The 13187-nt window shown below is 41.0% G+C and overlaps 1 protein-coding gene across 1 annotated transcript in view; it reads left to right on the plus strand.

The window, feature by feature from the left end:
• Positions 1 to 13187, plus strand: part of CRPPA (CDP-L-ribitol pyrophosphorylase A) — a 229007-nt gene that overhangs the window by 58095 nt on the left and 157725 nt on the right. The window contains exon 5 of the mRNA XM_031940697.1: positions 3509 to 3554. Within this exon, the coding sequence (XP_031796557.1) occupies positions 3509 to 3554 (46 nt within the window). The remainder of the gene's footprint in view (positions 1 to 3508; positions 3555 to 13187) is intronic.

Genomic DNA, 13187 nt, shown 5'->3' on the forward strand with positions numbered 1-13187 from the left:
ATTTTTAAAATGCTGTTGTGTTGTAAGAAATGATTCAGGGGATAGCTTTGAAAAATCTTGGGAACAGTTGTATGAACTGATGCAAAGTACTGTAAATAGAACAAGGAGAATATCGTACACAGTAAGAGCAATACTTTAAAAATAATCAACAGTGAAAGGCTGGGGTTTTCTTGGCAGAGATTGTGGAATTATTTGCCGTTATCTTCTCCAGCTCATTTTACAGATCAGGAAACTGAGGCAAACAGGTAAGTGACTTGTCCAGAAGTCACCACCTAGGTGCCCCATATCTACATATACACACATATGCTATATAGTATGTACTTAATATGTGTGTATACACATACAAACATCATACAAAATATAGGATGAGGTGCAGTGGTTAGTGTACTGGACTTGGAGTCAGGAAAAACTGGGTTCACATTCTGCCTTTGAAGTTCACCAGTTGTATAACTATGGGCAAGTCACTCAACCACACTGAGGCGCAGGTAACTCTCTAAGACTCTAAAGGTACAGATGGGTCGCAATCTGCTTTGTTGGAGGAAGTTCCCATTTTGACAGAATCACAGGTTCTTGCTAATGCCTTCATTAATTCATTCACTTAGTTATATTTTTATTATCTCGAAGGGCAGATGTTATGTTTGGTGCTTTTTGTGGAAACAAATATTGACAGTTTCACAATGGGCCCTTTAAAATTTTAGATTTTTAATATAAATTATTTTAATTAAACCAACATGGATATTGAGAAGGGTAATTAAGGAATCCAACAATGCTTTTCATACAGGATTTTTAATAAAAATCAAAGAAGACTTAATCTGTGTATGGTAGGCATGTAAAAGTTTATAGGCCAAAATCTATAAAAGAAAAGCAATTTGGCTGTCTTTCTTGTTTATATCATTAATTATCTAATGTGAAAGGGGAAAATGGCCTTAGGTAAAGAAACTAATCTCTTGCTCATAAGACTGACTTCAACTAATGTCAAATTGAACATTAAGACTCACTTTTATATTACATTCTTATATTGAATGCTCAGAACTGTTTTTAGACAGCTCTTTTTATTTGGTTACAGCAAAGTAATTAAACATTTTTTAATAATAGCTTTTTATTTTTCCAAATACATGCAAGGATAGTTTTCAACATTCACCTTTGCAAATGTTGTTTTTCTCCCTCCTTTCTTCCCACTCCCATTTCCTAGACAGCAAATAACCCAATATAGGTTAAACATGAGCAGTTCTTCTATACATATTTCCACAATTATCATGTTGTTCAAGAAAAATCAGATTAAAAAGAAAAAAATTGAGAAAGGAAAAAAAGCAAACAACAACAAAAAGGTGAAAATAGTGTTGTGCTTCATATTTAATCCCCATAGTCCTTTCTGTGGGTGCAGATGGCTCTCTCCAGCACAAATCTATTGGAATTGGTCTGAATCATCTCATTGTTGAAAAGAGCCACGTCCATCACAGTTGATTATCACATGATCTTTTTGCTGTTGCATACAATGTTCTTTTGGTTCTACTCACTTCACTCAGCATCAGTTCATGCAAGTCTCTCCAGGCCTTTCTGAATCAATCTGTTGATTGTTATTTTATGGAACAATAATATTTCATTACATTCATATACTATAATTTATTCGCCATTCTCCAACTGATGGGCATCCACTCAGTTTCCAGTTTCTTGCAACTACAGAAAGGGCTGCTACAAAAATTTTGGCACATGTGGGTCCTTTCCCTTTTTATCTCTTTGGGATACAGACTCAGTAGAGACACTGTTGGATCAAAGGGTGTGCACAATTTGATAACCCTTTGGGAATAGTTTCAAATTGCTTTTCAGAATATTGGATCGGTTCACAACTCCACCAACAAGGTATCAGTGTTCCAGTTTTCCCTCATTTCCTCCAACATTCATATTATCTTTTCCTGTCATCTTAGCCAATCTGCGAGGTGTGAGATGGTACCTCAGAGTTGTCTTAATTTAGCAAGTAATTTTGGTGACAGTAAAGTAATTTTATTTTCTACCTAATTGGTAAGATAAAAAAAAATGTTTACAACTGGCTGAGTGACCTAGAGTGATATTTATGGCCCAAGGTCACATTGGAAAGAGACTTCAAATATCTTTCCTCAACTATTTTATTATATGTGTGTATGTGTATATGTAATGCATTTATATATATATCCACTCATACGTAATCCATATTTACGTATATTTATGTATGTATATGTGTGTTTGTATATGTATATGTGTGTTTACATATATAAATATACACATGCATATATATATATATATATACACATACACTCATACACACATATACATACATAAACTATTTCCTTTGTTTAAATTTCTCTCTTCAAGTTCTCCATCCCATCTCTTTCTTCTCTATCTCCTTTGCTGGATTCTCCTCCAGGTCATGATGGCAGGTGTACCACAGGGCTTCTTTCCTTCCTCTACATTGGTTCATTTTGTTATCTCATTGGCTTCCATGGATTCAGCTTTCATTCCCATGCTGATGTTCTCAAATCTACATATCCAATCTATTTATTCAGAAGTTATTCTTTTTTACTTTCCATCAGGCTGCCTAGTAGACATCTGGAATGGAATATCTCATTGTTGTTTGATCATATCAGTTGTGACTCTATGATCCCATTTGGTAGACTGATTAAATTAAATTTTGCTTCAACTACTCATGGCTGTGACCCTTGCCAAGTCATTTAATAACCTGAATCTCAATTTCCTCATTTGTAAAATGGGGATTTCCCTCCCAGGGTTGTTGTGAGGTCAAAATGAGATATTTGTAAAATGCTTTGTAAACCTTCAGTTGCTCCATAAATGATTGTTCACGGAGATGTATAGCGAGGATCTTGGGATAACTAGATTTTTTTTATACGCAACTATGGAGAAGCTGTAATTGAAGCTTCGGCATTGTGGTGGACATCGTGCTGTGGCCCCTTCTTATTTCCCCATGGCCACATTTTCAGAATGTCAGCGAACCTCAAGGTTTTCAAGTTTTGTGATCCTAACTTGGATGTTCATGAGAGTGTTCTCTCCAGGCTGAACTATTCCTTTATGTGGGATTGACATTTAAGAAGCATTTTATGCCAATTAAGGAAACAATCTGGTGAGTTTTGTGATGCTGACATTTCCTTGTCATCAGATCTTGCTTTTGGATAATGATACCCCAAACATGGCCTTCTGAATGCTGCTTTAATGACTGTTAAACTCATTTTCTAGGATTTATGGAAAATATTTAGGAAAAAAAATTCTCTTATTAATAAACATTCTGTGACTGCTGCCATTTAATTTCTATGAATGTCCAAAGTCTTCAGACTCTTTTGCAGAGTTCAGAAATATTTTATAGGTGAAATTGCCCGAAGTACTTATTATATAACAAAAACATTGCCATTATCATTGGTTTCTAACCCTTCTGGGATCAAGAATGTGTTCCTAGGACATTGTTCTAGGTTTTCCATTCCTTCCTGCTCTGTGAACACTGATGGGGTTTTCTGTCCTTTAGGTGACCTACAAACGAGACCTCTACGCCATGGAATCCATAATTAAAGGTATGTTTGTCCTTGTAACAGTCACTTCTCGTGTATCCCAAACGGAAGGGGAGTTCAGAATTCAGTATAGACATTTTTATCTTGACGCCTAGTAACAAGCAGATGTGCCAACTGGCGGCCAAACGGGGCTTTGTTCTTTGGAAAGAGCCCGATCTTATGGTTATTTGAAATGAGCGTGGTGAGCGTGTTGGCTGCTCCTAATTCTTAACTTTTAGAAGGAATATTTGTGGCTTTGACAATATTCACAATTATGGTACATTCACAAAGGGGGAGACAATTGAGAATGATCAAAATGCCCCCAACAGATACTTTTCAAATGGATTTTTTAGCTTTTTCATCAATGCTTTTGAATGGTGAAATATCAGCCAAGAAAATGCTCCAAATCTCTTGCCAATCCACAAGATATTTTGCCTCCCCTCATTTCTAGAAAGAGATGCAGGATTGGGCATTGGAGGCTTCTTGTGAGCTCTATAATTCTGTCTGAAGCTTTGTGCTTTGGCTGTTTTTAAGATCACACAGATGGCATTGTTTCCTCTCTAGGTATTCCATGGTATGCCAGGATAGAGGTGCTAGCCCTGGATTTAGATCTGGGTTTAATTTCTTACTTTGCCACTAAATTAATGTATGACCAGGCAAGCCAACTTAACCTTGCTGGGTCTTGTTCTCTCTTGTTCTCTCATCTATAGAATGAGAACTAGATGAGATGACTTTGAAGTGCCCTCCTGTTTCCAACACTCGATGGTTCTTTAATTCTGAGGGCCATGTTTTAGGAGGAACAATGATGAGCTGTAGCACAATCAGAGGAGGAACTTGGAAAATCAAGAGCCTTGAGCCTGTGACATAAGATCTAGGATTTATAGCCTAGAGAAGGAAGATTCTGGGGGAGGGAAGAAGGGATATAGTTTGTATCTCTGGGTTCTCTGAATGTCTGACACATGGAAAGGAAAACATGGTTTTTGTTTTGTTTGACTTCAGAGGCAATTAATTCATAGGGACTAAATGAGGTGAGAGTCACGTAAACCTTCCCAGCAGTTCGAGGTGTCCCAGAGAGGAGTAAGTCCTGGCTTCCTCATGGAAGGTCCTCAGGTAAAGGCACTTGAGGAGGAATCTTATTCAACATCCCTGTTTTGATTTACATTTCTGACTTTGGAGAAATTGAAAGCTTCTTTTTTAAAGGAATGAATTGTCCTTTCAAGGTTGTGGAAAATCGTATAAAATAAGAGTCCATTTTGGGGTTTAGGAAAAGCTGTTTCTTTTTATTCACTGACAGGTAACTGTCACCTACCAAAGTCCGAAACCCATTTGGTGTTTTCTGTCTAGTCTGCTAACTCCCACCTCTGATCATCACCTCTTATGTGGAGGAGAGGGAAGTAGGGAGAAATTTTGTCATGGAATCCAGCCTCAGGGTCTTTTGTGCTTCTGATCCTCCCTCTTTCCCCAGCACCTTGGACAGTGCCTTTGGGACTGGGAGATCTTCAGCCTGCTCCAGCTGGGCACCTAAGTGGCCCTTTCTGGCCTTCTCCACCCCAAGCTGCTACACGTGGGCCATTATCATGTGGCCCAGAACCTGACTACGCCATGTAGCAGTCCCTCCCTTCCCCTCTAGTTCCCTTTTCTATGTACTCTTATTCTCTTAGAATATAAGCTCTTTGAGGGCAGGGACTGTCTTGCTTTTATTCATATCTATTCATATCATCACTTAGCATAGTGCATGGCATTTAGTAAGTGCTTAATAAATACTCTTTCTCACCCTTTCCCTTCTCTTTTATGTGTTGTCTTCCCCCATTAGAACTAAGGACAGAGTCTCTTAATTTCCTAAATCTGAATCTCTCATTAATTTTTTTATTATGCTTGGACTAGATCTTTTGTTAGGAAGCAAACTGAGAAATGCCGTTTTCCCCAAGTTGTAACATGATTCGGGAGCGCCAATTGGAGCATTTCATGGCATAACAGAGCCCTAGAAATCTGTCAGTTGCCTTGACATTTAGGGGCCTGAGGTTCGTTCTGATGGTAGGAAATACAGTCTTAGAGTTAACCTTTCTTTGGAGTTCACTGCTAAATTCTTTCTCCATCAAGTATATTGAGTTTCAAATCACCAAAGAGCTACAATTTGTGTCTCTCACTGTGTGTAAACAGATCATCCATAGTATATAAATCAAAATGTTGACATATATTTACATGTTGGCCCGCTGATGGGGGCTGCAGACATTACCCATGAGGCCTTGACTAAACAAAGATGTGGTTGGTTAAATTCTCAGCAGGAGGAAATAGAAAACTCGTTTTGAATCCTGCTCTGATTTGAGTATCTCTGGGAAGCAAGTCACCTGGCTGCTGGACCCACTGCGTAGCCGCTTTGGCAGGATGCTGGCCGTGGGTGGAAACGCCCTTGTTTCCATGTGCTTTTCGCCAGCCCTAAGTACAACTGGAGATCCTTCTGTGGGGACACGCCGGTCTCAGATTCCAGGGTGCCCTTTCGTGCTTGGGCCGTTATCGGCGTTGCAGAAAGGGACAGCTGATGGAGATCAGTGGGTCCCGACATGCTTCCAAGGCTGGCTCCTGGCTTCGGCGGGCGGGGCATTTCTCTCTGTGACCCTCACTTGGCAGCCCCAGGAGACACCAGGCTTGCTGGTCCTCTTCAGGCTGACAGCTTGAAGGCCTGCCAAGGGGACCTAGAGAGACCTCCCCCCTCCCTCCCCACCCCACCGCCGTCAAGGTAGTGGAAATAGCCATTGGGCGTGATGCCAGCTGCTGCCAGGGAGGGACTTGCACAGAGGGCACAGAGGGGGGCAGGAATTTCTTAATAAACATAAAAATGCACCACGGCCCATAAGAGATGAAGTAGCTGGGAGGTTTTGAGAGATACTCTCCCAGTTCCCTGGATGTGTTTTTCTTTGCCCCAGAAGGTTTAACTAGGAATAAGGGGGGTGGGGTAAAACATCATTGGAGGTTCCCAAGGGGAAAGACCAGCTTCAGGGGAGGTGCTTCCCTTAGCTAAAGTTCTCCAAATAAAGGTAGGATAATAGCTAAACATTTCTGTGGCAATTACTGTGTGCCCAGCACTGTACTAAGTACTTTTGTCATCTCATTTGTTCTCTCAGTAGTCCTGAGGTAAGCGCTATCAGTGTCCCCATTTCACAGATGGGAAACTGAGGCAAACATCCTCGCATCCAGATAGGGGGTGATAATAGCTTCTTGTCAGGGATGTCATTGAGGGACTCTCGTTCAGGTAGAGGTAGCAGGTAGGTAGGTGGGGGCCTGGGTCTGGAGGGAGAGCCACATAGGAGGCTGATTGAGCCCGTGCTGTGGGAGTTCCTTGAGAGTAAGGCAAGTAGTGCTTCTCTGTGTCTGTGATTTCTTTGGCTAAAAGAGATGTTTCCTTCCTTTTCCAGTATGTTATGGCTGTGCACCAGGCTCCCCGTCCCCCATCTGGATTCTTCCCCATGTCTTGCTCACCTGGGGACTTGTCAGCACCCCTCTGTGAGGTCAGGGAGGGAGCTGGTTTTCTGCTCTGTGAGACTCCCAATATAGATTCTCTCTCTGTGTGTCTCTGCTCTGTGTGTATCTTTCTCTCTGTCTCTTTTTCTCTCTTCTCTTTGTTTCTGTCTTTGTCTCTCTCTCCATTTCTCTTCTCTTTGTCTCCGTCTCTCTCCATGTCTTTGTCTCTATCTCTTTCGTCTCTTTCTCCATGTGAATTTTCTCTGTCTCTTTCTCTCTCCTCTTTGTTTCTGTCTTTGTCTCTCTCTCCATTTCTCTTATCTTTGTCTCTGTCTCTCTCCATGTCTCTGTCTATCTCTTTTGTCTCTTTCTCCATGTGTATCTTTCTCTGTCTCTTTTTCTTTTCTTTGTTTCTGTCTTTGTCTCTCTTCATTTCTCTTCTCTGTCTTTGTCTCTGTCTCCCTATCTCTCTATTCTCTCTGTGTGTATCTGTCTCTTTTTCTCTCTCTGTGTCTCTATCTCTCTGTGTGTGTATCTCTGTCTCTCTCTCTGACTCTCTCTCCATTTCTCTTTGTCTCTGTCTCTCCTTTCTCTCTGTTTATATCTTTATAAACATATACACAAAATACACAATCAAACACCAAACACATGCTCACACATATATTTGTATATACCTACAAGCATCCATTCATGCACACATACATATGTACATATATGCACACATATATTTTTAAAAGCTTAATAAGAGTGTGTTACTTTGAGGCAGCAGGGTGGCTCAGTGGATACAATACTGGATTGAAATTCAACAAAATCTGAGTTTTAATCCTGCCACAGACTCTTACTAGCTGTGTGGCTCTGGGTAAGTTACAGCATCTCTCTGTATCTCACTTTATTCTGCTTTAAAATGGATACAGAGACAACCCTAAACCATAGGGTTATTCTGAGGATTATTTGAGTTAATAAAGTACTTTGTATACCTTAAAGTGTTATGAAAATATTAACAACAACAATAATAATGATGATGATGATTTTGAATTGGCTGAAGTGTTAGTCAAAAGAAATGTCTCTTGTGCACAGATGTGCATCAAATGTGGCATATTTGCCTTGTCTCCGGTATCTGACGCCAGTCACAATATCCAGACGGGACCCGAACCCTTCCGGAATGATTTCTGGATTTGGGTCATAATGTGGATGACCCAAAAAGGGCTCTTTAAAAAAGCCATGACTGTTTTCTCATTCCCTTCCCCTCATTTCATTTGCTGAATCGAATCTCATTGGTTCGGCACTGCGAGCAATTGGCGATTATTTTAAAAATTAATCTTTAAACAAACAAAAGTCCATGTTTTCTCCCTTTACTTCATGAAGGGAAAAATGAAAGAAAGTCCAGACTTTTGCAACAAGGCATGATCACATGATCATATCCGTAGGACTTTGATGATGGCCCTTCTGGAATTGGGCTTGACCACTGCCTTGTTGCTACCAGGCCCACTGCCTCCCTTCTCTCTCACTACTATCTTTCCTCTGACATTTGTTGATCTCATCTGTCTTGTATGTAGAATATTTTGCATATTTTCTCCCCCTTAAGATTTGAAGTTCAACTCAAAATTTTAAAAAATGAGTTAAAAATTTTAAAAAGTAATTGGGAAATATTTAATGAAAGAATAATTAAAAATATTTGGAGTTCTTTTTGAGTAGGTATCATGTGCTCCTCTGCATCCCAGCACTCGGCCCAATGCTTGGCTCGATAAGCACTTAGGGAATGCTGGTTAACTGACTGATGAGGTTCAGAACAGCGAATGGGCCAACATGACTAGATCATGCTGGGTGAGGAGGAAAGGAAAATGGCGGCAGCCTGGGAAGTTCCAAAGGGGAATTTGGCTGTGTCACAACCTCTTCCTGGACTCTGAGCTCAGAGGCTGGCTTAACTAACCAAATTTTACATTTTCCCCAATGTTGAATTGCTTTTTGTATACTGTGTGTGTCTAAGAAATAGTGAATTTGTTTCATGGGGGAATAGTATACCCAAATCTGCCCTTATATTCATACAGTTGCTATCTGTATTAAAATAAGAATATATATATATATATATATATATATATATATATATATATATATATATATATATATATGTCACTAGGGAATAATTCACAACATTAGAAATGAAATTTTCATGTATCAAAGTTTGTAGAGAATATTTTAATTAAATTCCCCCTTTCTGACAGGGCACTTATTGTGTGTATGTTTGTTTGTGTGTGTGTTTTGCTTTATTCTGAGTTTCTCCATGGCTGATATTCTAAACACAGGTATTTCTCTGAAAGTCTTAATAAATTGGCAGCAGGGAGATAAGACACGGGGGCTAGAGTTTGACTTGATAAGTTTGTAAACAGCCACTTAACAAAGAGGTATTGTCCTTTTTTGAACCAACTTGTCGAGCCCACCCAGGCCTGCTGTGCGTGCTCAGACCTACCCCAACTCTGAAAGCAGCTACACATGCCAGCAGTAACATACTTTAACTAGATTTACATATGCAATACAAACAGTCTCAAACCACACTTAATTTAATATGCTGACCATATCTTGGCAAAAGGATCAATATTCAGCTTTTTTTTTTAAATTTTAAGAAGAAAAATCCTTATGAAATTTTAAAAAAAGGTTTGCCTTTGTTTTCTTAGACCATCTTTTCTTCATCCTTTGGATGGATCCCATTTTGCAACTCGATGAGTAATATTTTAGAGTTTTCTTCTATTCTTTTCTGATTATAGCTTTAGAAAACTCACTGATTATAAGCAGTAAAAAAGATTAATGGGCCGTTCTTTTACATATTTTATGAAAATATGGAAGGTGGGATGCTTTTCTATTGAAAAGAATTCAGTCTTGATTGGTCAGATGTACATCATTGTTAATAACTGAGGAAAGAGTCTGTGTCTTTGTCTGTTCATTAATAATTTCCTTTTATTGCATGTTTACAGGCTCTATTACTGGAAATTTAATTTCGCTAACATGAAGGTGGGGAATTTAGAAGTTTAAGTTAAAATGCAGAAAATGCCTTTTTTATTAATAAAATATGTAGCTATCTTTCACTACTAGACTTTTCTAGATTTGTCAACACGTTCAGATGCTTTTTTGGGGTGCGACGGAGTGCTTTGTTATACTGATTTTTTAAAAGTCATGCTAGTATTTACGCAATTGGTGGGTTTCTTTTCTGCATTAGGAAGGTAGCTCTATTTGCTTCTGGATTTGTAGCCTTTCCTGAAGGAGTAAAACCCAATCACATGTGAATAAAATTGGTTCTGCATTGTTGGGAGCGAGGCACATTTAATAAATTAGAGCGTGCTGCCTTCAAGCATATGAAGAAAATAATTCCTTTATTTCTTGGATCTTTTTATTAAAAAAATACTTTGAATCAGGTTGGAAAATGAAGGAAACGGGATCTGGGAAACACTGCCGTCTGGGTTTCTGGGCTCTCCCGAACATGTGTGCCGTGCATGTGTCTGCGGCTCTGTGGCGAGTTCTGGTTCCTCACCCTTGGCGCTTACTCGGTGCCTTCCTTCCCTCCGCATTTCCATATTCCCACTGCATACTGACAATGTAAAGTGACACTGGCGATTTACAAAGAGCCTTAATTTTGGACATTTCCTGACTCTGGTCTCCCCTGGCCTCCTTTTCCACTGTTCCACATTCTATTAGCATAACTTATTTGTGCACAATACAGCATTTGTTCTTTGTCCTTTGATGATAGTGCTGTCAAGTGTGTTCTGTGAGTCTGCAACAACATGGAAGGACATTTGCGTCAGGCTTTAATTAGCGAAGGCAGGAGGGAGGCAGTGGGATTTAGTAGCACTTTGATTAATTTGGATCCTTCTTTCAAGCCATTCATACCAAAGCGAAATATTTGGCTGGAGACTAGAAGCAATCTGTTTCACCTTTGGCTCTGGAGCCAGCTTGGTATTGTTCTGGAAGAAGAAAAAGACTGGCTTTGGGAGAGACCTGGGTTCACCTTCCAACTCTGACCTCAACGGCTCCATGTGTGTGTGTGAATTGGGTATACTGCTTTATTGGCGTCCGCTCTTAGTCCATCGATAAGAGAGCTCCTGAGGATGGGCCACTTTTCTTTGTATTCTCCTGTGCCTGTAAATGTTTAACATGAGTTTAATGATTGACTGGGTGACTGAGATGAGGGAGCTATCTTTCCTTGACCCATCACTTTCTCAGTTTAAAAATAGGAATAACCCTTGTACATCATCACAGGGCTGTGGTCCTGGGAAGTGGGAAGTGATGTTATTACTAAATATTTTATAGTTTTGTTTTTTTATCCCTTATTCTATATGAAGTCTAGCTGATGCACGTCAGTAGCTGCAAAGTTCCCAAAACAGTGAGATGGAGTGATTGCAGCTAAGACTTGATAACCCCTAATCCAGCAGCTACTGCAAACTTTGATGTAGGTAAGAAAAAATAAATACACACCATTTATGCTTAGAGGTAGAGAATGGAACGTGTAAATATCTTGATGAGTCATTTTAGAAACCTGTCTTTCTCAGGTTTTTGTGCCCCTGTTCCAAGGTGGGGGGTAGGGAGGGAGGAAGAGAGAAGAAGGGAGAGAGAAAGAGAAGAGGGAAAAAGGGAGAGAAGGGAGGTAGAGACCCTCAATCACACATTATGAAAGGTTAAAAAGAAACCAAGGCATTAAAAATTTGGAAAACAGTAATATTGGGACAGGTACGAGCTTGTGCAGGAGACAAGGTGGCACAGAGCTGTCTGCTTTTTAGCTCTGACTTTCTGAGTACAGGAGAACTCGCCCTCCGTACAGTGACTCATTCAAAAAATGTAGTTCAGATCAGATCATAGAAAACATCCTCAAAGAATCTGCGGAGTCCTAGTGCCCTTGGGGCAAGAATGCTTGAACCTTCTAGTTGAAACCTGCAGATTCTGGGATCTCCCCACTGTCTCCATCAGACCCTCTGACCCTCGATTCCCAGTCCGGGAAGTACAAACTTCCATTTTTGTCACAGATCTGCAATTTGCCATCTTTGGCTGCCTGGCAGCTGTCTCTCGTTTATCGGGTCTCTTCTCCTTCCCTCTCTGTCTGCTTTCTCTTTTCTTCCCCGGATTGTTTTCTCTTTCAAATGTCCCAGGGCCCATGGGATAGCTTTGTATGGCTGGGTCTGTCTCAGAGATCAAAAATAGGGTCTCTAGTTGCTTTTGCTTCCCTTCTCTTTAATGTTGATTTTGAGTGTCTGTTGTTAGACAGAAAATGAGCATTAAGACAGTGACTTGGACATATTGTATTTAGCAGAAAATGCCCCAGCGTCCTTCAAGGGGAGGAAAGGAGACATTATTAACACATTGCAAGGATTAGATTTTGGAGCATCTGACTGGAAAAGCCTGAAGTTGGACTTGGATGATTGTTTCTTGCTCAGCTAAGAATAGAGAAATTTTAGCTTGGGATGTCAGCATGTTGGACAATAAAGTGATGGAAGAAGCTCCTAGCAGGAGAGGCTGGGGGGCAAATGGAAGACAGATTTCTGGATTGTTTCTAGAAGGGTTTGTTCCTTGTGTCCCTTCCATGGTCAGTGAGTCTTTTTTGTGTATTGTGGCCATTGTCCTGGTCACTGTCAGAGGCACGAATCTGGACCTTGCTTGCTCCGAATTAAAATGCCCCTCTGGAGGAGGAGCTTTCCCATCGGGCACGGGATCGGGCTTGGGTCCCTGTAAAGTTGGTGCTGAGAGCAGGGCTGACCTTTGCTTCCTAATCCTCGGGGGGGAGAAGAGCAATCTAGGAGCTTTGAAAGATGGCGCCGGCATTCCGAGCCAGGGAGCGGAGTCTCGGGGCGGGAAGGAGGATCGGCTTTCTGGCCCACTGGGGAAACTTGGGGATGCTTTACACCTCTCCTGCTCTCTGCCCCGAACGAGGCTGGAATGCTTCTGCTGGATCAGAACCCGGCGGCCGCCCCAGCTTTGTGGATCTCCTTGGCTGGGAAAGCGGCGGCCCAGACACGCTTTCATCTTGGAAACTCGAGACAGTTTCAAAGGATGGTGACAGGTGCAGCCGTTCGCGTCCCAAGGCTCAGCGCGGGGCAACCTTTGGTGTGGGGAACATGACTGGAACTGGGGTGGCTCCTCCACCCACTGCTTCAGGTGCCAAAAAGCCAAGTGGCCTGGGCCTCTGGGCATCCTGAGCGTCCCTCCCTCCCACTCACC

This window comes from Sarcophilus harrisii, chromosome 5, assembly GCF_902635505.1.
Source record: "Sarcophilus harrisii chromosome 5, mSarHar1.11, whole genome shotgun sequence".
Taxonomy (NCBI): domain Eukaryota; kingdom Metazoa; phylum Chordata; class Mammalia; order Dasyuromorphia; family Dasyuridae; genus Sarcophilus; species Sarcophilus harrisii.